Source organism: Eschrichtius robustus, chromosome 4 (assembly GCF_028021215.1).
Source record: "Eschrichtius robustus isolate mEscRob2 chromosome 4, mEscRob2.pri, whole genome shotgun sequence".
In the NCBI taxonomy this organism is placed as follows: domain Eukaryota; kingdom Metazoa; phylum Chordata; class Mammalia; order Artiodactyla; family Eschrichtiidae; genus Eschrichtius; species Eschrichtius robustus.
In genome coordinates, this window is record NC_090827.1 from 43,853,384 (window position 1) to 43,878,442 (window position 25,059).

The 25,059-nt window shown below is 44.4% G+C and overlaps 1 protein-coding gene across 2 annotated transcripts in view; it reads left to right on the top strand.

Annotated features, from left to right (window-relative positions):
* The first annotated feature begins 20,778 nt into the window (after positions 1 to 20,778).
* The window catches only part of TMEM131L (transmembrane 131 like), a 157,651-nt gene continuing 153,370 nt past the window's right edge, over positions 20,779 to 25,059 (top strand). The window contains exons 1-2 of one of the 2 annotated variants that reach the window (XM_068542651.1): positions 20,779 to 20,948; positions 21,623 to 21,693. In XM_068542651.1, coding sequence (XP_068398752.1) covers positions 20,825 to 20,948; positions 21,623 to 21,693 — 195 coding nt within the window. In that variant the 5' untranslated portion in view covers positions 20,779 to 20,824. Of the gene's footprint in view, positions 20,949 to 21,482; positions 21,531 to 21,622; positions 21,694 to 25,059 lie in introns of those variants that run through there. The other variant, XM_068542652.1, reaches the window with a different exon arrangement.

Genomic DNA, 25,059 nt, shown 5'->3' on the forward strand with positions numbered 1-25,059 from the left:
ATATTGTCCCACCCAGCCAGCCTCCCGGGTATACTGTTTCCCCAGCCTTGACTGAAATTCTGCACAGAGGTGGTCTAGGAGACAACGCTTTGATCATCCACTACATCCAATCGCTCTGCGTCTGGATTCAAGTCAGAAGGCTATGTGCTAACAGTTTGCATTTCTCCTTTTAAGAGTCCTTTGCTTTTGCAGGAAAACTGAGGCTATTATAAGAGTCTTAGAAAAATATGGGAGTTGGTATATTTTGGGTGCTGTGAAATAATTTTCCTAAAAGTGACATTATTTAGCAATTGGGAACATGTTAGCTCTAGCCTTATTTCGTGGATATTTGTGTGTGTGTGTTTAAAATATATGTAACGTAAAATTTACCATTTTGACCATTTTTAGGTGTACAGTTCAGTGGCATTAAGTACATTTTATGGCTATTTTAAAAATCCTTTACTGCTCTGAATGCAGAGGCTCCTTCCTACTTTTTGTATAAACCACACCCTGCACATAGTGTTCAGGGGCCCTTCATTTTTCAACCTCACTGTAGCAAAATTATGTGTACTTCTATCACCCGTTTTTAAAAACAGAGATTCTAAAATGGAGTAGCTGGAAGACTGTGTCTTTTTTCTACAGGTCCATTGCTCTTCTGTGGTCTTTTATCCACTAAAGATCATGATTAAGTTTATCCTAAACCTGCTGTCCCCCAAGCTAAGTGATTTCCATTTCTTTGTCTATTAATACACACCTTTGCCCACACTTTAGTCCTGGTGGTTCTCACCGGGGGTCTTCTCTGAACCATGTCCAAAGTTATTTATAGCACTAGAGTTTTGAAATCTGGTAGTAGTGTCTATGAGCTCTATTTAAAATAAAACAGAACAAAACAAAACCTAACAAGAGTTTCCCAGAGTAGCTTTCTTGACTCGCATCACGAGAGTGAGAAGCAGCTAGTGTTCCGGGGGGCTGTTGTCTTTCTCACTCTCATCCCCACTGTCCCTTTGCCACCAGGCTCTAGTCTCATCCAAAACTCCAGTCCAGACTAAGAAAACCGTTTCTTTCCTTAGTTCCTTACAGCACAGACAGTACGGCAGTGTGGACAGAAAGGAGGATGTTAATTACACTTTCCAGAGCAGACTGGATTTCAAATATCCTGAGCTGTCGTCACACCTCATGGCAGGTGTGTGACTTGCTTTTTTGTTCAGATAATATTGGCTAAACTATTAATGAAGCCTTAATGGAGGAAAAAGCACCCAAATAAGAAAAAATTTGGTGTGGAGACCAGCTTGGTGCTCACCGGTGCTCGTGGCCCCTCCCAGCATCGTCCCATAAACGTGGAGCCTCGGTGAATACTTGTTGACTGAATAAATGAATGAGGGATGGGTAGGTCTCAGGTAACATTCTAGCCCCTGGTAAGCAGAATAATCCAAAAGTGGAAGCAGGGGCAGGTACGGCCAGTTAGAGTGAGGGTAACTTGTGACCTAAGGTGAGGATGTGGTTCAAGTGGGGAAGATGAAGGTTTGAATGGGTTTGAATTTGGCCATATCATCCAAGCTGTGACCATCTCAAATGACTTACAAATGGTTTGCAAAGAAGGTATATCATCAAAATCCTAAACAAAAATTAATTAATTAATTAAAACGAAAGGAAGAATTAATTAATTAATTCTCTTTTCCCTGAATTTTCCCTGCCTGTCACCCTTCATGGGCATAATCCTAATTGTTCAGTGTCCTCTGAGTCTCCTGGCCCTACACACCAACACAGCCACACCCAGAACAAGTCTACCTTCTTCAAACTACACTTTGTCTTAAAACTATCCCTTTTAAAAGTGCTCTTCAAGTAAAGGTTCCAATTCCTCAGAACTGGAAAACCATCTGACCACCTTGTCACACGCATATGTAAGCCATGGTCACCAAGCGCTTAGCAGTCAATACATGTTTGAAATTACTTGGTTGAAATACTGTGTTCCAAGTCTGAACGACAGCTAGACACATGTGTGTCTCAGAAGAGGGGCTCATTAACTGCAGTGAATACAACGGATGGGGTGAATCAGGGCCCCTCTGTGCCAAGTCTGGGCAATGTTCTCCCCACCATCAGGCTGGAAACAGAGCAATCAGTGACTTGGTATCCCAGTTACAGCCCCGTTATCAGCCGTGGGAAGCCGCTGTAGATGCTGTGGGGGGAAAGGCACGATAAAAATGTGTTAGAGGTTAAAAAAAAGTTTTAGAAAGTTTGCTAGAGAAATGACGTTTATTCTAGATCTAGATGAGGACTTTAGGAGGTGATGTCTACTGCTGCTGTCCCTGGTGCTTGCTGCCATCTGGACTGAGTCCAGTGGAAGACACAGGTGGCTCTGGTCAGTATTCCTGAGGACGCTGCCATCTGGTTCTGAAACATGTGCAGAAGATGTACCAGGTTCCTGGGGTGCAAAGACACGTAAGATCAAAAAAGGGTGATCAAGTTTACTTGGAGGGAAACGCAGAAGAAAGGGTGAGCAGCTCTGCCTCTATAGGTAAGAGGGTCGCCAGCCCTCCTGCGAGAGTGGAGAAGGTACCCCCAGGCGACAAGGACTGGGCCAACAGCACTGATCATCTCGTGTAGTTACAAAATCCACTGTCCATCCATCTGGCTCAGACACTCTGCTGCTCCTTGAGGGCGGGGGTGACTGTTACCGATGTTAAGGTAGCTTCCTGCCCTACTTGGCATAGGGTGCTGACTGCTATAATTATATTTGAAAGAATACATCAACATCTTTTTGTCTTGAAAGATGAGTAGAAATGCACAGGAAAGAAAGGGGTCAGCTACTCTGTGTGGAGAGAGCATAGCATAGCAATAGCACAGATGTGGGAAAGTCAGTGAGCCTTTTAGGAAATGCAATCAGTTCACTCCTGGAGTGGGGATGATTGGGGGAGGGGTGGGAGTAAAGAAGTGCTGGAGGGGGGGCCAGAAGTCAGAGAGGACGGCCTCGCAGGCTCTGCTAAGAATGTGGACTGTATTCTGTAGGCAAGAGGAACCCATCCAAAGTTTTAAGGCAGGGAGATCATCAAATCTGTGTTTTAGAGGGGTCCTTGGCAGCAACATCAAGACGAACTGCAGTAAAGGGATGTTCGAGCTAACACCCATTGGTTCCTTTGTGAGTGGAGTAAAGGGCCAGGCACTTATGAGAAAATTCAGAGTAGCACTTACTAGTATTAAGAGAATAGAAAGAGTTGAAGGTGACATTGAGTTTCTTGAAGGTGACATCATTAGTTTGACATTGAGCAAGAAACCAAGAGAGGTAATGGAAGAAGAGAAGCAGGCAGGGGAAGAAGAGTTTGAGGAGCCTATACATTTCCAGGGAGAGCCGTGGGTTTGTGGTCAGTAACATGACGCCCAGAAGAGAAGTTGGGGACAGAGACACAGTTCAGGGTGTGGGAGTTGGAATCATGAGGCTGGATGAGAAGCCCAGAAGCTTCACTTGGAGGGAGAAGAGAAACAGTGAGCCTGGGAAACGGAGATTCCCTGCCCCCTTTAAAGTTCACTGCCTTTCTCCCTGTTATACAAATATCTACACAGGAGGACAAGTGGAAATGACACCAACATTTTTTCCCAGAAGTTCTTTAACTTCTGGCCCTGTGACAGGTGAGCTGGCCCTTTCAGAGTCTGGGTGCTTCTCCAGGAGTTGAGTGCTGCGTGGGATCAGGACGGCAAGCTCCTCTGTGGAATCAGCTCACCCCCGCGTTTACAAACAGCCCTGGAGACGTATGCGCTCCAAGCCCCGGGCCGGGAGCCAGGGCACCAGCTCGGCAGGGCTTTCCTTGTTAACTGTCTTGAAACATCTGAAGATGCTGTGATGGTGAGACCAAAGGGGGGGACCCCCAGGCCGGACGAACACCGTCGGGCTTGAAGGCACAGCCCAGGCCTGGAACACGACCAGTGATAAAGTGCATGGTATCCAGATTGGGGCAGTCATTGTTGAGTGACTTCTCAGTGAGAAAGACAGTAAGAGAATTAGAAGCTGAAGAATGGACAGAGGAAAATCGGTGGCTGCCAGAGGCGGCGGGTGGGGCTGTGGGAGAAATGGATGAAGAGGGTGAGAAGGCAGCAACTTCCAGGCATAAAATGAATACGTCTTGGGGGTGTCATGTACAGCATGGGGACTAGCATTAACAATACTGCATTGAATATTTGAAAGTTCTACGAGAACAGATCTTAAAGGTTCTCATCACAAGAAAAGAAAACTTGTAACTATGTGAGGTAATGGATGTTAGCTAAACTTATTGTGGCGGTTGTTCCACGATGTACACACATATGAAATCATTATGCAGTGCGTCTAAAACTAATACTACAGTTCATGTCAGTATCTCAATAAAACCGGAAAAAAAGAAGTGGAAGACTGTAAAAACTTAAGGGAAAGTAGCTATTGAGGGAAAAAACTCAACAGTGATCCCATAAATCATATTATTTGATTAAAATATATCATTACAGAGAGGACATTGAAGACAACAGCAGAAGTATTGTGCTGGAGATGTGGTCAGGGTAGGCTTACTCCAGGATGTGGGACTTGAACTAGCCCTTTAGTGACAGGCAGAGGGGGGATTATCCCAGGCAGGAAGAATGATGTGAGCAAAAGAACAAGCTTGTGTATAAACTGGAGTGATAATTGGGATGACACAGTGGTTATTTTAGCAAACTGACGGTTTTTTAAAGCAAGGAAAAATACAGATTTGTGGACGAGTTGGAAGTTTCATTTTACCACCATCTCAGCTGATGGCGACTCCACTCTTGGGGTTGCTTGGAGTCATTCTTGTCTCCGTTTTTAAAATTCACATCCCACAAACAATCTAAGTCAGGAAATCTTCTTGACTCTTCTTTTAAAACAGATCTGGAATCTCACTACCTCCGAGTCCCTCCCCTGCTCTCACCTGCTCCAAGTCACTAATAATCTCTAGACTAGGTGACCCATTTAGCCCCCAATCTGGTTGTTTGCATTGTTGCCCTTGGACAGTCTACTCTCAACACTGCCGCCAGAGGGATTCCCCCGAAATGTCCCTCAGATCAGGTCACTCTGCCGAAAGCCCTTCCTGACTCCCCATCTTTCTGCAAAGTAAAAGTACATTTCAAAGCCTTGACAATGGCCCAGGAGGCACTGCTCACTCTGCCTGACATTCTGCCCTCTGATCACATCTTCCAAATGTTCCCTCTCACATTGCTCCGGCCACACTGGCTTTCCGCAGGCACACTCCTGCCACAGGGTATACTCTGCCTGGAATGCTCTTCCTCCAGCTAGTTGCAAAGTTAACTCCTGCTCAAATGTCATCTTTTTATGGAGGCCCACCTTCACCTCCCTACTGAAAACTGTCTGTTCCTGTCTGCCACTACACCACCACCAACTGGCTCCTTCCCCAGGTTACACAGGAGAAAGTTCTCCAGCCCTTTTTCAAATGGTTCTTAAATATTCTCATCTCACAATCAACTAAAGCAGATCTCCTTCCTTCCAGAGAGTTCCAACATTCTGGGTTGGGACCCAGGTCAAGGAATTCAAATACAGTCAGTGGCTTTTATAGCAAAGTGTTGATCATGATATCTGCTGTAACAGGATACAAAGAAATAAACATAGGAGAACATTCCTCCAGAGGGACTTTAAATATGTAGACTTATGTCTTGATACTTAAGGAGAATCCACTTTTGTTGCCATAGACTTTAAATCTAGTTTTATAAACATGGTTCATAATTTGACTTTTCAGGAAATGAAAACACCTATTACACTTAAACAGACGTGAATCATTCTTTCCTATTATAATCTTATGTATTGCCTCTCCCAAACAGACATAATTATACCTTTAAAAAATTGTATAGGGCTTCTCTGGTCGTGCGGTGGTTAAGAATCCACCTGCCAGTGCAGGGGACACGGGTTTGAGCCCTGGTCCAGGAAGATCCAAAAGCCGCAGAGCAACTAAGCCTGTGTGCCACAACTGCTGAGCCTGCACTCTAGAGCTCGTGCGCCACAGCTACTGAGCCTGTGTGCCACAACTGCTGAGGCCCACGCATCTAGGGCCTGTGCTCTACAACAAGAGAAGCCACCGCAATGAGAAGCCCGTGCACCGCAAGAAGAGTAGCCCCTGCTCACCGTAACTAGAGAAAGCCCGCGTGCAGCAACGAAGACCCAATGCAGCCAAAAATAAATAAATAAAATAAATTTAAAAAAAATAAAATCAGTTTTATAAAAAAAAATTGTATAACAAGGTTTGAATTCCTTTATTTTGAGAATATACACTCCTTCAAACATTATTGTTTTCATTTCTTAAAGGTTTGAAATTAGCAATATCAAACAAATCAACCTAAAAATGTACAGTTAAATCTTTAATCTCAGAGAAGAAAGGACCAGTAAGGAAAAGGGTCATTGGACTTCAGACCTAGGAAAGAACTTCAGGGTGCAACACCAGCCCAACCCCTCCATCTTGCTGTTAAAGAACCAGAGCACTCAACAAGACATGGAAGCAACCTAAATGTCCATCGACAGAGGAATGGATAAAGAAGATGTGGTACATATATACAATGGAATATTACTCAGCCATAAAAAAGAATGAAATAATACTATTTGCAGCAACATGGATGGACCTAGAGATTAGCAACATGGATGGACCTAGAGATTATCATACTAAGTGAAGTAAGTCAGACAGAGGAACACAAATATCACGTGATATCACTTATATGTGAAATCTAAACAAAAAATGATACAAATGAATTTATTTACAAAATAGAAACAGACCCACGGACTTTGAAAACACACTTATGGTTACCAAAGGGGAAAGGTGGGGGGAGGGATAAATTAGGAGTTTGAGATTAACATATACACACTACTATATAGATAAACAACAAGGACCTACTGTATAGTACAGGGAACTCTACTCAATATTCTGTAATAACCTAGATGGGAAAAGAATCTGAAAGAATGGATATATGTATATGTATAATTGGATCACTTTGCTGTACACCTCAAATTAACACAACATTGTAAATCAACTATACTCCAATATAAAACAAAAATTAAAAAAAAAGAACTCGAGGGTGTGAGTGGAAATCACTCAGCTGGTGGACCGTAAGCTGGTCCTGGAAGCCAGGCCTCCTGAAGGCTAGCAGAGCAATGTCTCCATTATGCCAGAGCAACCTGAAAATCAGCTGGGGTAATTGTGCAGCTAGTCAGATTTTATTTATTAGTTAGCACTAGCTGATACATTTGGGGAAAACCAAGCCATGCCAACATGATACTACCACTCTTCCATATACAATGAAATTTAATTCAAAAATATGCAGAACCCACTTCTATAAAGTTTGAGTACTTTTCTGGCAATTCACCCTCTGGCATTAACCCATTTGTCACAAAGTATTAACTCCCTTTACCTATGTCTGCTTGTGTGGCTATCTCTTAGGATCTAATGAGGAAGAGCTGGATCAAAGAAGAGTGGGATGGGGTAGTATTCAGGAGTGATGACACAATGGAGACCTTGCCAGGTGAAATTATGGGATGGACTGGCATCACCATGGTAACCAACTTGGGACTGAGAACTTCTGAGATCAACCAGCTGCCCTGCTTATCCCCAGGATGTTCCCAATGCCAGGTTCCCAGTGACACTTACTCTCTCTTTTCCCAACTCCCACTCTTCAGTCCTCAAGAGTCACAAAAATAAAGAGAAGTTTTAGCGATATTTGTTCGATAATCTACACAATTATTCTGAACAAGAAATAAATTGACAGTAGCTCAGGTCATACATACGGGATAGCACAGGACTGAAAATAGGTGATTATTCCTTACATTGCCATCTGGACTAGGAGTTCATTTCCAGAGTAATTGCAGAGATTCTGCAACTGTTTATATACCATTTGAAATCCTAGACCTCTACTCCCAGGAGACCATCATAGTCAGACTGTTTACGTCTCTCACCAGTTGACTGAGAGTCACTTTATTATCTTAAATGTGAGCTCCCCTCCGTCTTGCCCTATTTCCTGTTAACCACCCTTCACCAAGAGATTGGAAGTGACATTAACAATTGGGGGGCTGGGGATTTTCAGGATAAAGTCTATTGTCACTAAGGTATAGAGATTTTGTGGGCTGCTCTATGTTTTCAGAAAAAAAAACATATTCTAAGAATCAAATATGTTTAGCAAATTTACTCATGCTTACATCAAATTAAAGAAGGAAGCATGGCCTATTTCTGTTTTACAACTCACTGTCCCAGGGCCTTAGGTATCTGGAATGCAGACTGTGCCCTGTTGGCAGGGATTCGGAATCAATTTAGAGTGTGTGATATGATAACACATGTTCTGGATCAGCGGCAGGGGAATGTTTGGAGCAGTAATTCTGTCTGTCTCCCCATTAGCAGGAAGGCTTGCTAAACTCACAGCTGGAGAGGTGCCTAAAAAGAACTAGGCTCTGTGTGTGTGTGTGTGTGTGTGTGTGTGTGTGTGTGTGTGTGTGTGTGTAAAGGCAACACAAAACCCAGCCCCCTGGATAAATGTTAAATTAAGGCCGTCAAAAATGAAACGGCACTTTCATCACAAGGATAAACTGGTATCAAGTCAAGATGACTGACTGCCTTTTTCAGCTAGAAGTGCTGCTCTATCCCTTCAGACACTGGGCTTAATGACACAGGTGATGTTTAACAACAGTAGGAGAAAAACCTAGACCCAGTGGTCCCAAGAAGAAAATCAAAAGAAAGTGTTCATTTTAATAAGGCACAGAAGGTGGGTGGGTTGGGGGGGAGGTATAGAAGATTCAAACAACAGGAGTGAAACTTGATATCTCTCAGGCAGAAGTAGAAGCTGAGTCTTGGCCCTGGTGAGCCGAACATTAAGGAAACACGTAAGTGCGTGTAAGTGCAAGCACGCAGCGAGCATAATTCAGCAGGCTTTGTGAGGCCACATGATAAGCTTAGCAAGAAAGATCAAATGTTGTTCTCTGCAAAGATGTAAGTTATTTACTCATTTTAATCAGCAGAAAGGACAATTTGTATAACGTATCCCTGCTTTCGTATTTCTCTTTCCCTAAAGTCTATAGTGTTCTGTAACTTCCTATTGCCTTATAGTTTACCCTGCTTACACAGACACAGCAATCCTCTCCAGATTGACCTGGATGAATGAATGAATGAATGAATGAATGAGTAGTCGTGGGATTTAAAATATTCAGAATATAGGGACTTCCTTGGTGGTCCGGTGGTTAGGACTTCACCTTCCAATGTAGGGGGTGCGGGTTCGATCCCTGGTTGGGGAGCTAAGATCCCAAGTGCCTCGTGGCCAAAAAGCCAAAACATAAAGCAGAAGCAATATTGTAACAAATTCAATAAAGACTTAAAAAAAATTGGTCCACATAAAACATGCAGAATATGAACCTCATGGAGCCATAGTTGATTTGGCGTTTTAGATTATTTCTCTAATTCACTCAATCAATTTAATTATGGTTAGCTTAGAGATCACCAGGAATCTCTTGAAAAGAGTCAACATGGTTAAATGGTGAAGATACAAGCATATGATTTTACCACTACTTGTTCAAAACTAAAACTGTAAGAATTTATAAAGTCATCTATTGATTTACGATTAGAGTTAAGAACATACTGGCTAACTTTGCAGGCTTCTTCCTTAGAATGAAGCCCTAGTCTTCAGAGCAAGTACTTACAAAGCATTCCTCAGTTGGCACAGTGCTTTTACACATATTATTCCATCTAATCCTCTTGACCTCTTACCTGTTTGTTTTAAGATACCACCCTGGCTTTTTTTTTTCAGAGGTGATTTGAAGTGTTAGGTCTTAATAATTGAGCAACATTTTCCCAGAGTCCTGTCTTCATTACGTCAACTTCCTTTGACGACTAGGACAGTCTTAGCCATTTCCTGTTCAGATCCCTTCTCCCTCTAAGCCACTGACCTGCATACTGGCTTCCTCCTTCAGAGGTGCCTTTGATTATCTGCTCACTGGAGGGGCAGAGAGAGGTCCGACCACTGATCCCCTTGCCCACTGAGGTTACCACCTTCACCCCTCACCCACCGCCTCTCCTACAGTCTTCCAGTCGTTTATGACTATGGCCTCCCCAGTTTTCAGGTCTTGGTTTGTGTTTCAATCCACACACCTTGTCCTTGTTGATCCTGCCACTCACACCTTTCCAGGTGGAGCTGATCTCCCTTCCCACTTGACAATCCCCACGTTCTGCCCAAAAGAGACACTGTCCTCCACCCTTTCCCGGCTTTATTGCCTAGAAGTCCCTTTTGCTCCAGCCTCACGTGTGTGTACTTTTTTCTCTGTGCAGTATTTTAAAAACCTTTTATATATTTCTCATTGTACTGAGTAGTTTTTCACCAAATCTATCATAGTTATTGTTGCCATTTCCATGTTAGTGGATTTATTTCGGGTGTTTCCAGTTTGGAGCTATTACAAATAACATTGCCATAAATATCTTGTAAAATATTTTTCATTTAAAATGATTTTCTCAAAATAAGTTTCCAAGAATATTATTGTGTCAAAAGGTACGATCATTTTTATGGCTTTTATTCTGTATTCGGTTGCCTTCAAGAAAAAGTACCAACTTGTCCTGTCCTTGGCACTGTTAAGAGTGGGCTTCATTTGAATCTTTCCCAACACTGGGTTTCATAATAATTTGCGTTTTTATTGTCATTAATTTAATCATTATGAAATAATACTGCGGAGTTATCTTAATTTGCACTTTTAATTGAGGCTGATCTAGCAATAAAAAAATTTCAGGACTGAAATGATCTTTAACACAGAGCAAAAATAATTTCCAAGGGGAGCGGAAAGGGGTCATTTCTTCAAATCTATTGGGCTGGCTCGGAAGAATTTGCCTGCACACTGGCGGGAAAAACTCTATTGCCGTTTAGCAAAACTGCCACTACCGCTCTAATCTAGACCCTTCTTTCCTCACACACAGGTGATTGCCAAAGTCTCTTAACCAATTCGCCAACCTTCCACTCTCCGAGTCATTTACCCGCAGCTCCCGGTGTAAAGCGCTCACAGAGGAAACAGGGCCGCCGGAGGGACCAAGGGCACAGCCCCCTGAGACTGAACCTGTCTCCCGAGTCCTAGACGGTGTGCTTTCTCCGTCGTGCGCCTCTCACTACTTTCTGGGAAGCCGGATGCCTCCGAAGAGCCGCCCGCTGATGTTGGAGGCTTTCTCTCCAGCCCTCTGGCTGCAGGAGCTGCAGCCGCGACGCGAGGCTCACCCCCGGCTGTGTGTGATTCTGCCCTTGGCCTCGCACTGGCCTCAGAGCTGCGCCCCAGTTAGGGATGCACCGGCCGGCTTGCTCAGGTTACTTGCCCTGCCTTTTGTTTGCCTGCTGCTTGGTTTCTAGGGCTGCTCCCCTGCGCTGCCAGGCGGTCAGGGTACCGCGAGGGTGGCGAGGTGCGGCGAACTGAGTTTGCGCGCAGTGGTGACCCCCGACCGCTTGTGTGCCGCTTCTTTCCCGAGGGAGGTGTGTGGGAGGTCCGAGTTTAGCAGGATGTGGAATCGTTGTGCCCTGTGAGCGTGTATTGTTCGATCATTCAGATCAGATCTTAATCGAGATGTTCCTTTCCCAATGGCTGGGCAGTATTATTTTGCAGTTGGAGGGAAAATAAGGAAGCCCTATATTGCCTCGCCCGCCTGGGAATTGAAACACGTGTCTAAATAAAAGAACTGAAGGGGGGCCTTTTCACAACATGAGGGCATTCTGTTCATGTGGGCCTGGCATGAACGTTGACTCGGTAGAAGCATCGTCTGGGCCATCACCTGAGCTTCTCTCCTGCTGTCATCCTACAAACTCTTCGGGCTGACCTCCGTCAAGTTCTCATTTTGTTTTTCTAATACAGGAAACGGCAACAACAAAACAACATGTGCAAAAAAAAAAAAAAAAAATGTGCCGGGCACTCTTCTACAGGCTTATATATATGAGCTCATTTTTCTGCCACAACTTATGAGGTAGATGATTATTATCTCCATTTTACAGGTGAGAAACTAAGGCACAGAGAGGTTAGGTAACTTGCCCAGGCCCCCCAGACAGGACCCTAGATTCTGCTGACTGTATTCTTAGCCAGTGGCTGGAACCTGGCAGTCCAGGTCTGAAGCTACCGCAAGAACAATCCCCCTTATCACGCCAGAACCATAACATCTGGCTCCCTGCTGCTGACCTGGCAGCTTTTTATTTGAACTTTAAGTGCCAAACTTAACATGATTGTAATCTGAAAGCACGCAGATTCAGGAAGCTGTGAAGTTGCTTTACTCAGTGGATTTTGGAATAGTAAGAAATGATGAATAAAAAAAAGTGCAGGCTTCCTGCTCTCAAGCCATCAGGTGTGGGCAGAAAATCATTCAACGTAGGACATGGAAAGGACCTTAGAGGTCATATCATTATATGGCTTCATTTTATAGTCAAGAGAAAAGGTCCAGGGAGGTGAAGTGCCTTGTTCAAGGTCGTGAAACACATTTTCCAAAATTGCAGTTAGATTGTTTAGATGGGTAAGTCAGATAAGTGTTGTTGAAATGCTACTATTAGAATCCTATCTAGTTATGGAACTTGATAGATGGTATTAGTTTGGGGAGCTTCTACAGCAATATGTAGAAGTTCATATGGCTTAATTGAGGGTTACCTCACCTAGACAGACCCATTTCCAATACTAAGCATGCCATTTTTTCTGGAACCATGACACATTCAGTGACCAAAAGTTGGTTGTACAGTATTGACATCCTCTTAAAGAGAATTTCTTAGTTTTCTTGGTGCCATAATGGCCTTTATTCAGCGTTTCTAATTTCCATGTGCTTTATATACATTTCTAATGATCACCATTACATCACTGTCCGTTCACATGAGAGTAAAGGCGGTATTGCTCTGGTGGTGAAGAATCTGGATTCCAGAGACAGACAGCCTGGGTTTGAATTTCAGCTCTGCACCTTATTGCTTTATGATCTGTGCCTCAATTTCTCCATCTGTAAATTAGGGATAATAATAGTACCTACACCCCATATGGTTGCTGGAAGAATTAAATGACTTAATATAAGCAAAGCTCTTAGGATAGGGCTTGACATGACATAAGCAATATATGAAGGTTATCATTATTTCTAGAAGAGGAAGCTGAATTACAATGGAATCACAATGGAGCTGAAAAAGTGCTTACTATTTCTGCTTCCCAGACTAAGGCTGGGCCTTGTTTTATAGCTTAGGTGGGACCTTAAAAAAAAGCAGTATTTCCAAGATCATCTACCAAGAAATTGACTCAATTTACAGAATTGCAATTCTTGCCAACCTGCTGAATGAAATGTACTTCTATATCTTTTCTAATAACAAATTAAGAAAGAAAGAAATGAAGGAAGAGAAAAATAAATTCTCCTCTTTGGTCTACATTTTGAACTCCCAAGTAGAACATTTTAATAGCAAGTATAAACAAGTGAGTTAATGCAGTCACTATTTTAGAAGTTTACACAAATAACTTTCTCAAATAGACTGTAAGCTAGTATGTACAAAAATCAGTAAAGGGACAAGATCTGTATGTCCGAAAGTGTGGAGACTCAAAAGAAAAATGACAGATTTTACTGAATTTCATATTGACCTTAATTTATCACCTGGACATTGTACAGATGGGGTATGATTTGTAGCTATATGTGCAATCGTAACTTATTCTTAATCACTGTAGCTGGGCCTTCATAGACTTTTCTAACCTTCCTACAAGCATCCTAAAATAAATAGAATTGAAACATGGGGGAAAAAATGGAAGTTTCCAAGTGAGTTCTTGCTTTTTTATCTTTGGAGACAGTATGGTGCAGTAGAATTAGAGTCCAATTTTAACTCCAAATTAACAATCTACCCTGTCAGTTTCAGTTTCCAACATGTAAAATAAGGCCAATAAGGCTAATCCCATTGCGTTTTTGCTAGGTTTACATAAGACGCGAATGTAAAATGAGTGCCCAGTGACAGTTCTCCCTTCTCTTTAGACATAAAAAATAATACTTTGTTCTGGAGAGGGTGTGGAGAAAAGGGAACCCTCCTACACTGTTGGTGCAGCCACTGTGGAAAACAGTATGGAGGTTCCTCAGAAAACGAAAAATGGAGTTACCATATGATCCAGCAATCCCATTCCTGGGTATATATCCAGACAAAACTGTAATTCAAAAATATACATGCACCCCTATGTTCATAGCAGCACTATTCACAATAGCCAAGACATGGAAACAACCTAAATGTCCATCAACAGATGAATGGATAAAGAGGATGTGGTACATGTATACAATGGAATACTACACAACAGTAAAAAATAATGAAGTAATGCCATTTGCAGCAACATGGATGAACCTAGAGATTAACATACTAAGTGAAGTAAGTCAGACAGAAAGACAAATATCATATGATATCACTTATATGTGAAATCTAAAATATGACACAGATGAACTTAACGACGGAACAGAAATAGACTCACAAGACATAGAGAACAGACTTGTGGTTGCCAAGGGGAGGTGGGGGAGGGATGGAGTGGGAGTTTGGGATTGGAAGATGCAAACTATTATGTATAGAATGGATAAACTTCAAGGTCCTACTGTACAGCACAGAGAACTATATTCAATATCCTGTGGTAAACCGTAATGGAAAAGAATATGAAAAAATATGTATATATGTATAACTGAGTCACTTTGCTGTACAGCAGAAAATAACACAACATTGTAAATCAACTATACTTCAACTTAAAAAAAAGAAAGAATATTTTGATTAGAAAAATCTGCCCCCTCTGGGAGGATGCAGCGTCATGGGCATGTGGTCTGGCCTGTCAGTGCCCTTGTGGAATCAGAGGGCAGCTCCTCTCACTGTAGGCAGCCTGGAGCCAGGGCCGGCTTGGTGCATCAGGGCTGGATTTCAGGTCCCGCTTCTCGGGTGCTCGAGGCATGAGCATACGTGGCAGCCCAGTGTACGTGATGAGAGGGAGCCAGATGTGTGCTCATCAGGACAGAGAGCTTTCCAGGAAGAGAAAACAGCAAGTGCAAAGGTCCTGAGGTGGGGCGGGGGGGGGGCAGTCAAGCCTGGTGAGCTTGGTAGACACAAAGGCCCCCGGGCTGAAGAGCAGTTATCAAGGGGAGAGCTGTGGAAGATGAGGTCAGAAAGGTGAGCAGGGCCAGATCGCGCAGTTCCCTGCAGGACGAGGATAGGAGTTTGGATTGTATTCTAATTGTATGGGGAACCACCGGAGGGTTGCATATTAATACACAATATGAATTCTATGTTAAAAAGGTCATTTTCGCCATTGCACAGCCGACATATAAGTGATGAGGGTGGAAACAGAGAGACCAGTAGAGGGCAATTGGAGGAGTCTACGTGAGCAATGGGGCACTAGCGGGGTAGTGGTAGAGAAAGAAAGGTGAGGTAAGGGAAATACTCTGGAGCTGAGTGCCTCAGGACTTGCTGAGAGATTTAAAGGCTGTAAGGGAAAGAGGAATTAAGTATGACTCCTTGGCTTTTGGCTCGAGCAACTGGGTAGATGGTGCTGCCATGGACTGCAGGTTAGGGAGAGTGGGATTTAACAGGTTTGGATGGGTACAATAAAGAGTTTGGACATGTTAGGTCTGAGATGCTTATTAGCCATTCAAGTGGGGATGGCAAGCAGGCAGTTGGATGGATATATGAGTGTGGAACTTTAGGTTCGGGCCAAAATTCTAAACTTGAGACTCATCGGCTTATAGATAATATTTAAATATACAGGGCTGGATGAATTCATCGAGAGAGAGAGAGAGAGAGAGAAAATATCCAGGACCAAGCCCCGGGGTCCTCTTACTTTCAAAGGTTGGGCATAGGGGGAAGCAGCTTCAAAGCAGATTGAGGAGGTAGGGACAGGTTGAGGATGGTAGGAAGAGTTGTCTGCTGCACTTGACGGGAGTGCCATTGACACAGACTTACAGTGATGGCCCTGGGGAGAGTAGACTGTCCTCTGGAGAATAAACTACTTTACTAAGTGCTAAACACTTTCTCTGCAGCCCTCTAATCAGTATTTACTTTTGTTGCTTTTATTCATTTTGCTAATTTAGTTGATATAAAATGATACATGATTGCTCTTTTAATTTGCACTTGTAAAACAAACCAAGTATTACTTGCTATTTCCTCTTGTTATATGAGCATTCTGTTAATATCTTTGAGACTGGTTATTGTTAATGATTATGGTTCACTTTCATTTTTGTACTGGTTAAGTTTTTTCTTTCTCTCACTTGCAATTGTTTTTGACAGGAAGTAACAGAAAACTTGACCACAATAAGAAGGGGTTACTTTTGCTTACAAAACAAGATGTTAAAAGGTAGACAATCTAGCAATTCTATAATTCCTCTAGGATCAAAACTTCTGCCTTTCCAATGCACCATCCTCAGCGGGTAGTTTGTGTCCTCAGGCTTGTCTGAAGGCTGCCAAACCTCTGAGCATCACATCTATATTCCATCAGGAAGAGGAACACGGAGCAAAACTCTTGTACTAGCTGAGTCTATTCGTCTTCATCAGAAAAACAGTAGCTTTCCTTGAAGCCATGCCAGTGGAAGTCTGCTTACATCACAATGACCAGAAGTCGGCCAAATAGCCATGCCAAGTTGCAAAGGAGGCTGGGAAGGTGACTATTTTTTTTTTCACTCATGTATCATTCATTTAATCATAATTAAACATGTAGCAGGACCACACTCGAGGCATCCTGTGTAAATCACATTCTAGCCTCTCTTTAAAAATTCTGTCTTTAATTTTTTAAAAAGCTATCTAATAAAAAATTTAATCAATTTAATTAACTTTTATTCAGTAAAAATTTACCCTTTTTATCGTACAGTTTTATGAGTTTAAAAAAACATGGAGAAAGATGACTATTTTAAACTGTGAATACTGTTGCTCCCCCGAATTGCTTGATGTTCCCACAGCAGAAAAGGACAGTGGATTAACACAACAGAATAGGACTTCCCTGGCAGTCCGGTGGTTAAGACTCTGTGCTTCCACTGCAAGGGGGAAGGGTTCCATCCCTGGTCAGGGAACTAAGATCTAAGATCTCCCATGCCACATGGCTCAGCCAAAAGCAAAAACAAAAACCCAACCAAACAAAAAAGCACAACAGAGTAGTTTAAGAAAGGTGTGAATACTTAATTGATGCTTCCTGAGATGAGATGAAACGGAAGAAAGAGTAAGAAGGGTCCTCTTGAGTCAAGGGGGAGGTTTGCATCTCAAGAGTACCTGACCAGGACTTCCCTGGTGGCGCAGTGGTTAAGAATCCGCCTGCCAATGCAGAGGACACGGGTTCGAGCCCTGGTCCAGGAAGATCCCACATGCCGCGGAGCAACTAAGCCCGTGCACCACAACTACTGAGCCTGCGCTCTAGAGCCCGCGAGCCACAACTACTGAGCCTGCGTGCCGCAACTACTGAAGCCCGCGCGCCTAGAGCCCGTGGTCCGCAACAAGAGAAGCCACCGCAATGAGAAGCCCGCGCACCACAACGAAGAGTAGCCCCCGCTCGCCGCAACTAGAGAAAGCCCGTGTGCAGCAACGAAGACCCAACGCAGCCAAAAATAAATAAATAAATAAATAAATAAACTTATAAAAAAAAAAAAAAGAGTACCTGACCATAATCCCTAGGTTTCTGCCAAGCTCAAGAACCATCCCTTCTGGGCATTTCCTCCCAGGCGAGGATGAGGCAATGATGCTGGTGATGATTTGATAAAAGACTTAGTTTTGTTGTCTCTACTGGGTTGAGGCCTGAAATGTATGAATAGATGAGCTAGAAAACAGCTGTAACCTGTACATTTTCATTAATCATTCCCATTTCCAGCATGTCTGAGTGATAAGAGATGACAGTGAATGGCAATGAATAGGTAATTCAAGTAACTGAACATCAGTATCAAATTTACCATATTCATGAAAGTCTGGCACGTCCCCACAACATGAACACAGGGTAATACCATTACTAGCATTTATTGACCCCCTATCCTGGATGCTTACCCTACAGTATCTCATTTAATCTTTACAACCACCTTGTGACCTGGTGTGTTGAATCTTCTCTGGATTAGAGATAAGTGATTTGGGCTTGACCCTTCCCTGTCAACTTTACGTGGGATGTGTCGAGATATAACTCACATTTATAAACTTGCTTGGTTTTCATCTGTACTCATTAAGAAAAAAAGAAGGGTAAAGTAAGTCAAAAGCATGGTCAATATCTTGCATGTTTAAAATCAGTATAGATTTAGTTGATTTTAGGAGTGGTTTAAAAAAAACAAAATTACACGGATCTAATTTAAAATTGGTGTACTCTAGTAAACTATCTCCTGTGTCTCTTCCACCCTTTAATCTTCCGTATATAATTTGCATATTGAGTTAATTCATGTTTACATTAATTTTCTTCCAGTTAACATTATTTCATACATACTTCTCCATAACTCTGCCACTATAACTTGGATATTTCTCATCCTTTCTGGGCTTCAGTTTCTTCTGTAAAATGAGGCAGTTAGGCTATTATGTAATAGCCAAAGTTTTTCCAGCTCTAATAGAATACCTATTATCCACAGGGGAATAATGGAAATATAGCACAAATGACACAGACTCTTTGGAGAACAAATTTACTTCAAAACATGGATGCTACTTAATGGGCCATAACTTTCCTGTTGTTCATGAGTCAGCATGAAAAATACCGCCAGAGAAGGCTAAGTAGGTCAGATTTATCTAAGAAGACAGCTGTGTAATCCTGTATCCCTCTCCAACCTCATGGCACTGCAGATACATGCTTCTGGCTTTTTGAACAACAGTCAAATAGCATTACCAACTTTGTAAAGTCCACAAGACTACAACTTGAAAAATTAAGCTGGCCTTTAAAAAGCTTCAGTAGAAGAAAAAATAGAGCTGTGTTTATATATGGTCCATAGCAATTTTCTTCTATCTTTTAAGCCATTTCCATTGATTCTGAGATACTAGTTGGTGTGAGAAAGACTTTTCCTAAAAAGTAAAATAATTTAAAAATTAGTAAAGTTTTGGGTTGTGTCTGTTTATTAAACCTGTTGAATAAAACCTGTTAGGCTGTTGATGTTTGCTTGCTTTCCTTTCTAAGTAGTATGGTCATAAGTGGACTTAAAAATACGTATTGTAAATAAATAGGCCAATGAGACAACTTTCATGTAGAAACAAACTTTGAAGGTGCAGTTACTGCCGAAGTGGGCTGGGCAAGTATTCTTGTCATAGAAGGCCCCCTTAACACAGTAGAAGAAAGACCTTCAGAGCCCAAGGGGCAAATGCAAACCTAGCGAATTGAAACTAAGAGAAAAAAGAAGGGACGCGTTGGGATGGGACTGGAGATCCTTGCTAAGGAAAGGTAGATGCTGGCAGGCAACATAGAAAAAAAGGCAAGGGACAGAGAGAATACTGGAGAGTGGATAATGCAAAGTGCCTTTCTTTTTTTTCACATCGAGGTTTTATATTTGTGCTAATCTTCTTAAATGTTTAGTTCTGGCCAAGCAATTAGGCTATTTAACCTTGTTTAGAGTTACGCCCAGACAGTGTGAGATTGGGTTCACAGTACTGTATTATATCCTTGGGAAAGAGAGGGTCCATAATTGATTTAGTCCTTCTCCACATCTGTCCTGCTATTCGACCACTGCTTTGCCATTGTCTAGACTCTAAGGCACCAGAAGCAATTAAATAGAGGATCAATGTAAGCAGACAGGTGTGCCACGGTCACTTCCCCTCTTCATTCTACATGGCTCATATTCTCTGAATTTCATACAAGCTACTCTGGAAGCAGCAAATTAACTAAAAATATCTTAAGATTGCCAGTACTTCCAGGTCGCGCAAATAGATCCCCGAAAACACCTTGCTCCTGATACTGTTGGCAAAGGCATGATATTAACTTAAAAGAGATCTCAGATCATAGACGTACTTTTTAGTTATAGGCATCAAAAAATGTATTTCCAAGTATCACTTATATTACCCCGTGAATGTCAGAGACAGCAACTCACCACGTCCTTGACCCCAACTAGGTTTCAGAAGAGGCTGACTAAATTTTGCAATAGGAGTCCGAAAGGAGTGTGTGCAGGGTCTTTAAAGCTCTAAACCCCCTAGGAAGAGGCTTCCCCACCTGTCACAAACTGGACCGTCTCCACAGAGGGTGCCGGGCCCACCACCGCCACGCGGCGCTGAGGTCAGCCTCTCGGGTCTTGGGAGAGCTCTTTTTAATTCTAAATTACAGACTTTGCAGCCACCGGATATCCTCGCTGCAGAACTGGCAGTAGCCATGTGGCTGCACTCGCCTTTCTTGACAACCACTGCAGTATTTCCACTAATACCCTGTCTGGGGCCTCTCGCTGGGCGACTCCTCACTCCCATCGCCGCCCCTGCCCCTGTGGGTAATAACCCGATCGTGGCCCGCGTGCCCAAACAAAGCGGAAACCACCCCAAAGTTCTTGGAGAGAGTGGCCCGGGAGCCCCTCCCGCCGGCTCTTGGCGCCCCTGTCACGCCCGCGGAACGTGCCCGGGCCCCGCAGCCTCGTGGGGGGGCAGCCGCAGGGCGCCGCGGGGCGGGCCCGCAGCCATGTGCTCCGAGCCGGGCGGGGCGGCGGCCGCGGCCTTCGCATTGTCCACGTTCCCCGCGCCCCGCCGCGCTCCATCCCTCCCTATCTGTGGCGCACACGCGCGGAGCGAGCGGCGCGCCCGAGGCTGGCCTGCAGCAGCTGCGGCGGCGGTGGCGACGGCGGCGGCGGCGGCGGGGGCGGCGGCGACGCGGCGCGGGGCGGGGCGGGGCGGGGCGGGGCAGGCGGCGCGGGGGCGGGCCCGGGGCGAGGAGGCCGGGGCGCCAGCTAGCGAGAGGCGAGCGCGGCGAGCAGCGCAGAGCAGCGCGAGCAGCAGCATGGCGGGGCTCCGACGCCCGCAGCCGGGCTGCTACTGCCTCACCGCCGCGGCCGTGAACCTCCTGCTGGGCGTCTTCCAGGTCCTCCTGCCCTGCTGTCGGCCGGGAGGGGCTCAGGGACAAGGTCAGCCTGGCGCCTCTCCGCTGGCTTCCCTCTCCACCCCGCCCCCCCCTTTCTTTTGAGGGAACTGCTGAAAGCTATAAGAGGGCGAGGGGAGGAACGGGAAAGGAGGAAGAAAAGCGGTTGCAATTCCGGGCTGGTACCCTTTGCTTACCGTGGCGTCCCCTCCGGCACCCTCCGCCCCCCGCCAACCGAAAGCTGGGAAGTCGCGGGGCTCGGGGACCGCGGCGCGGACCGCTAGCCGCGCGCGCCTCGGAACCTTTGTGCGCGGGCCCCGGGCGCCCCGGGCTCAGCCCCCGCTTTGTGTGGCGCGCGCTGGGGCCCCGCCGCGGCCCGGCTTCCTGCAGCTTTGTTCCCCTAGCCTGGCCGCCCGGGCCGCGTCCCGCACATGCCCGTCCCAGCTGCTGCGGGATGCGGAGCGCAGGGTCCCGCGGGGTGGCTTCTCCTCTCCGTCCCCCCAGCGCTAGAGCCCCCGAGCCCGCACGTCCGAGGGGCCACCGGCTCGCACCCAGTCCATTGTGTTCCGATCTTCGGCTCGCTCCTCGGGTGGCCTCGGCTTCTAGAAGGGAAGGGAGGCTTGTTTTGGTGAGGCGGGTGCACGGGGGGACAATCGGGAAACAGGAAGCGTTTCTTTTCCGTGCATTAAAAACGCGGTGTGTTTTTTGGTGTTGGTGCAGCGATCGAGCCCTTGCCGAACGTGGTGGAGCTGTGGCAGGCGGAGGAAGGGGAACTGCTGCTGCCCACTCAGGTGAGGACGGCCAGGTGACAGGGCGGCTGCGGGGGTGCAAGGGAGGAGAGGCCCGGAGGCCGCCGGCCCCCATGGCAGCACCGGCGCTCGGGCCACTTTGCAAGGCAAATAAACGGTCGGGCCGAGCCTGAACACCTGGCCACGGTGGCCTGCCCGGCCTCCTCCCGCGCCATGTGACAGGGCGTGAGTCACGCCGTCCCCAAGTTCAGGAGGTGGGAGCCGAGGCCATCTCAGCAGGGCTGCGGCCGGCGGCGGCGGTGCAGAGGGGAAGGGCGGGCCCCTTGGCCGCCAGTGGTCCGGGGTGGGCGAGGGACCCGTGCCCTGATCTCTCCGTGAGCCGTGCTGTGTGCCTGAGGACCACGGGAGGATGGAATATTGATTTCAGAAATGTTAGTGAGTGGTCCTTGCCGTTGGCGTTAAGTAGCTTTGGGATGAAGATGTGACTTTAAAGGATTGTAATCTTGAGTTTTGTCCAAGTGCCTTTAATTTGTGTTAGAATACACCCTCTTGTTAAGAACTTGAATTTCAGGTTTCGGATCCCCCCCCCCCCCACCCCCGTGTGATATAATGATTGCATATGGAAAAATCATTACTAATGATTTGTTGGGAATCTGGCATCATCAGATTTACGGCTTCAATAGATAGAGTACTACAAAGCCTTTGTGTTCAAGATTTAACTTTTAGGAGAATTTCTCATTGACTGCAGATGTACACATTTAAATATATTGTTGACTGTTTTTCATCAGCGACAGTAGTGACCCCAAATGCATGTTTTGGATGGGTGGGGGAGTGGTTTGAATTGTAAGGGAATAGTCAGCTTGTGTGCCAGTAATTTTTAAGATGTTCATGACTTCTCACATTGGTGGCAGCACTTAATTCTATGTTGTCTCTTGTGGCTGTTTAGAAAACAGGATGTGTAGCTATAACTTCACTGGCGAGGCTGTGCAGTTTTACATTTCAGTGTTCTTCCTCCTATGTGGAGCATTTAGAGGGCTGGTTTTGAGATATTTGGAATATTCATTTTAACCAGGGCTAATGAATAACAGCTTCAAGGTGGAGAGGTGATTTTTTTAGAGGAAAAATGTACTGGACCTTCCCTGAAGGCCAGCAGGCTGAATGAGACCAGTCCTTGGAGAAAAAGCCCCATCAGGATGGGGAGCAAATAGTCTGTCCTCTTAAAAGTTTATTCCTAAATAGATTTTTTCCCCTGATTGTAAAGGGCAGATGTGTAGTGTTAAAAAAAATGCAGAAAGATGAAAAGAACGAAATAGAAATCACTCAACTCCTGCTGAGAGAACCATGCTTAACATTTGGCATATTGACTTTTCACAAATGCAGTATAGTCATATTTGTGTATATCAAGAGTTTTCAGCAGAGGCGTTAGTGACATTTTGGGCTGGAGAATTCTTTATTGTGGGGGGCTGTCCTGGGAGCATCTCTGCCTCTACCCACTAGATGCCAGTGGCAGTCACTCCTCCCTCCCTGCAAGTTGTGACAGCTAAAAATGTCTCCAGACCTTGCCAGATGTCCCTGGGGAGCAGAATTGCCCCGGTTGAGAAGCACTGGTGTATATCTATACATTTTTGCATTTTTACTCAATCGTACCCTCTACCTCTTCCTGGTTAGTGTAGGAAGCCTACCCAGACTGAAAGGAAAGGAAATGATAGACTTTCATTTGTTACAGCATTAGTGCACAGCACTAGTGCACAGCATCTGTGCTCAGAGATGGAAATGTCAAAGCCCCTGATATGATGAATGATTTTATTTATAGGCTCAAGAGTAATTTTATGTAAATCTTAATTTCTGGTTTTGTTTATATGTATAATACAGTTTGTTTTGGTAAAAAATGTTAGAATTTTAGAAGCTGTTCTCTGGAATACTCACTATAGAAGCATTTATACCTAAGCTCTTTTAATCAAAGCTATAATGAAAGTGAAACTGATACTCAAAATCATTTTCTAAATACTCCATCTATATGTGTATTTTTTAGAGACTGTTTTACCCTACATGTACCTCGGTGGGGGTGAGGATAGATATGGGTCTGTCTGTCTATATTTATCTAAGCTGCATATCTATCTAAACTGCACGTGTGTGTGTGTGTGTGTGTGTGTGTGTGTGTGTGTGTGTGTAAACTGCAGAGAGTTCTGAAGAGAGTTATTTTTAGGGAATTCTTTTCAAAGTATTTTGAATTTTTTCAGAAAAAGTTCCCTCATGTGTGTCAGGGAGTCTGTTGAAAAGAGAATATTTATAGCTGTTATGTAAATTTGAGGGTTTTCTGCCTACTTTGTAAGTTGGGTTCCTTTCAGGAAGACTTAAAAGCTGGCTTCAGAAGCTAAGATTTGTCAATGATCAGTGAAACAGGAGCGTCCGAAGATGTGCCATTAAAAAATTGAATACTAACATTTGCCAACACTCATTATTTATACAGTTATCTATTTTGGACATGTTTTCTATAGGTTGGGCCTTTTTTTTTCTTTTTCTTTTTTTAATGGGTCTCTTAAGTGACCAAGAACTTGAATAATGCATCATTAGTAAAACCAGATATAATAATTGAATTGTTATAAACTGCCAGCCTTATAAATCCCTCTGGCCGGGCTTCCAGGATTCGACTCAGGGCCCCATCGCTTTTCACCGCTCTATCCTTGGTTTCTTCATCTGCAAAATGGGGTTAATAGTGGTGCCAATCTCAGAGGATTTTGTGAGGATTGAGTGCCTTGAATTTAGTAAGCGCTTAATACAGGTTACATGTTTTTTTGGCAGTATCTCATCTGACCCCTAGATTTGGTCACTGGAGAGCATGGAACAGCTTTCCTGCTTTGAAGGGGCTGAACCAGTGCAGATAACTCAGTACTATCATGTGCCCAGCAGTTGCATAGATAAGTTACATTATTCATATCTTTTTGTTATACACTCTTTTATGTTGTAAAATGTTTTGGTCTAAGAACATTAAAACTTGATCCATGGTGATAATGAGAAGGAAGAAAAAAACATGTAATTTTATTCTTAGATTTACAGGATTTTTCTTCTCTGGCTCTACTTCATTCATGCTTCACCACACTGACTCCAGAGTGGTGACGTTACAGAAGCCAAACAAATGTTTTCGTCAAATGTTTTATTGTCAAGAAGTGATTGCCTGTGTGCAAGGTACTGCTTTGTGCACCTTCTTACTCCGCCTTCAAGGTCAGAAACTTCCATGACTCCCTGTGAGCCACTGTGGCCCTCGGGGCCTTTTGCAGTGTGACCTTGTCTGCAGCTCCGCTCAGTCCTCTGGGACACTCACCTGCCCCTTGACCATGCAGGCCCAACATGGATCTGTTGAATGAAAGCACAAATGCTATTGCCCTGCCGTTTGTCCAAGATCAGTCC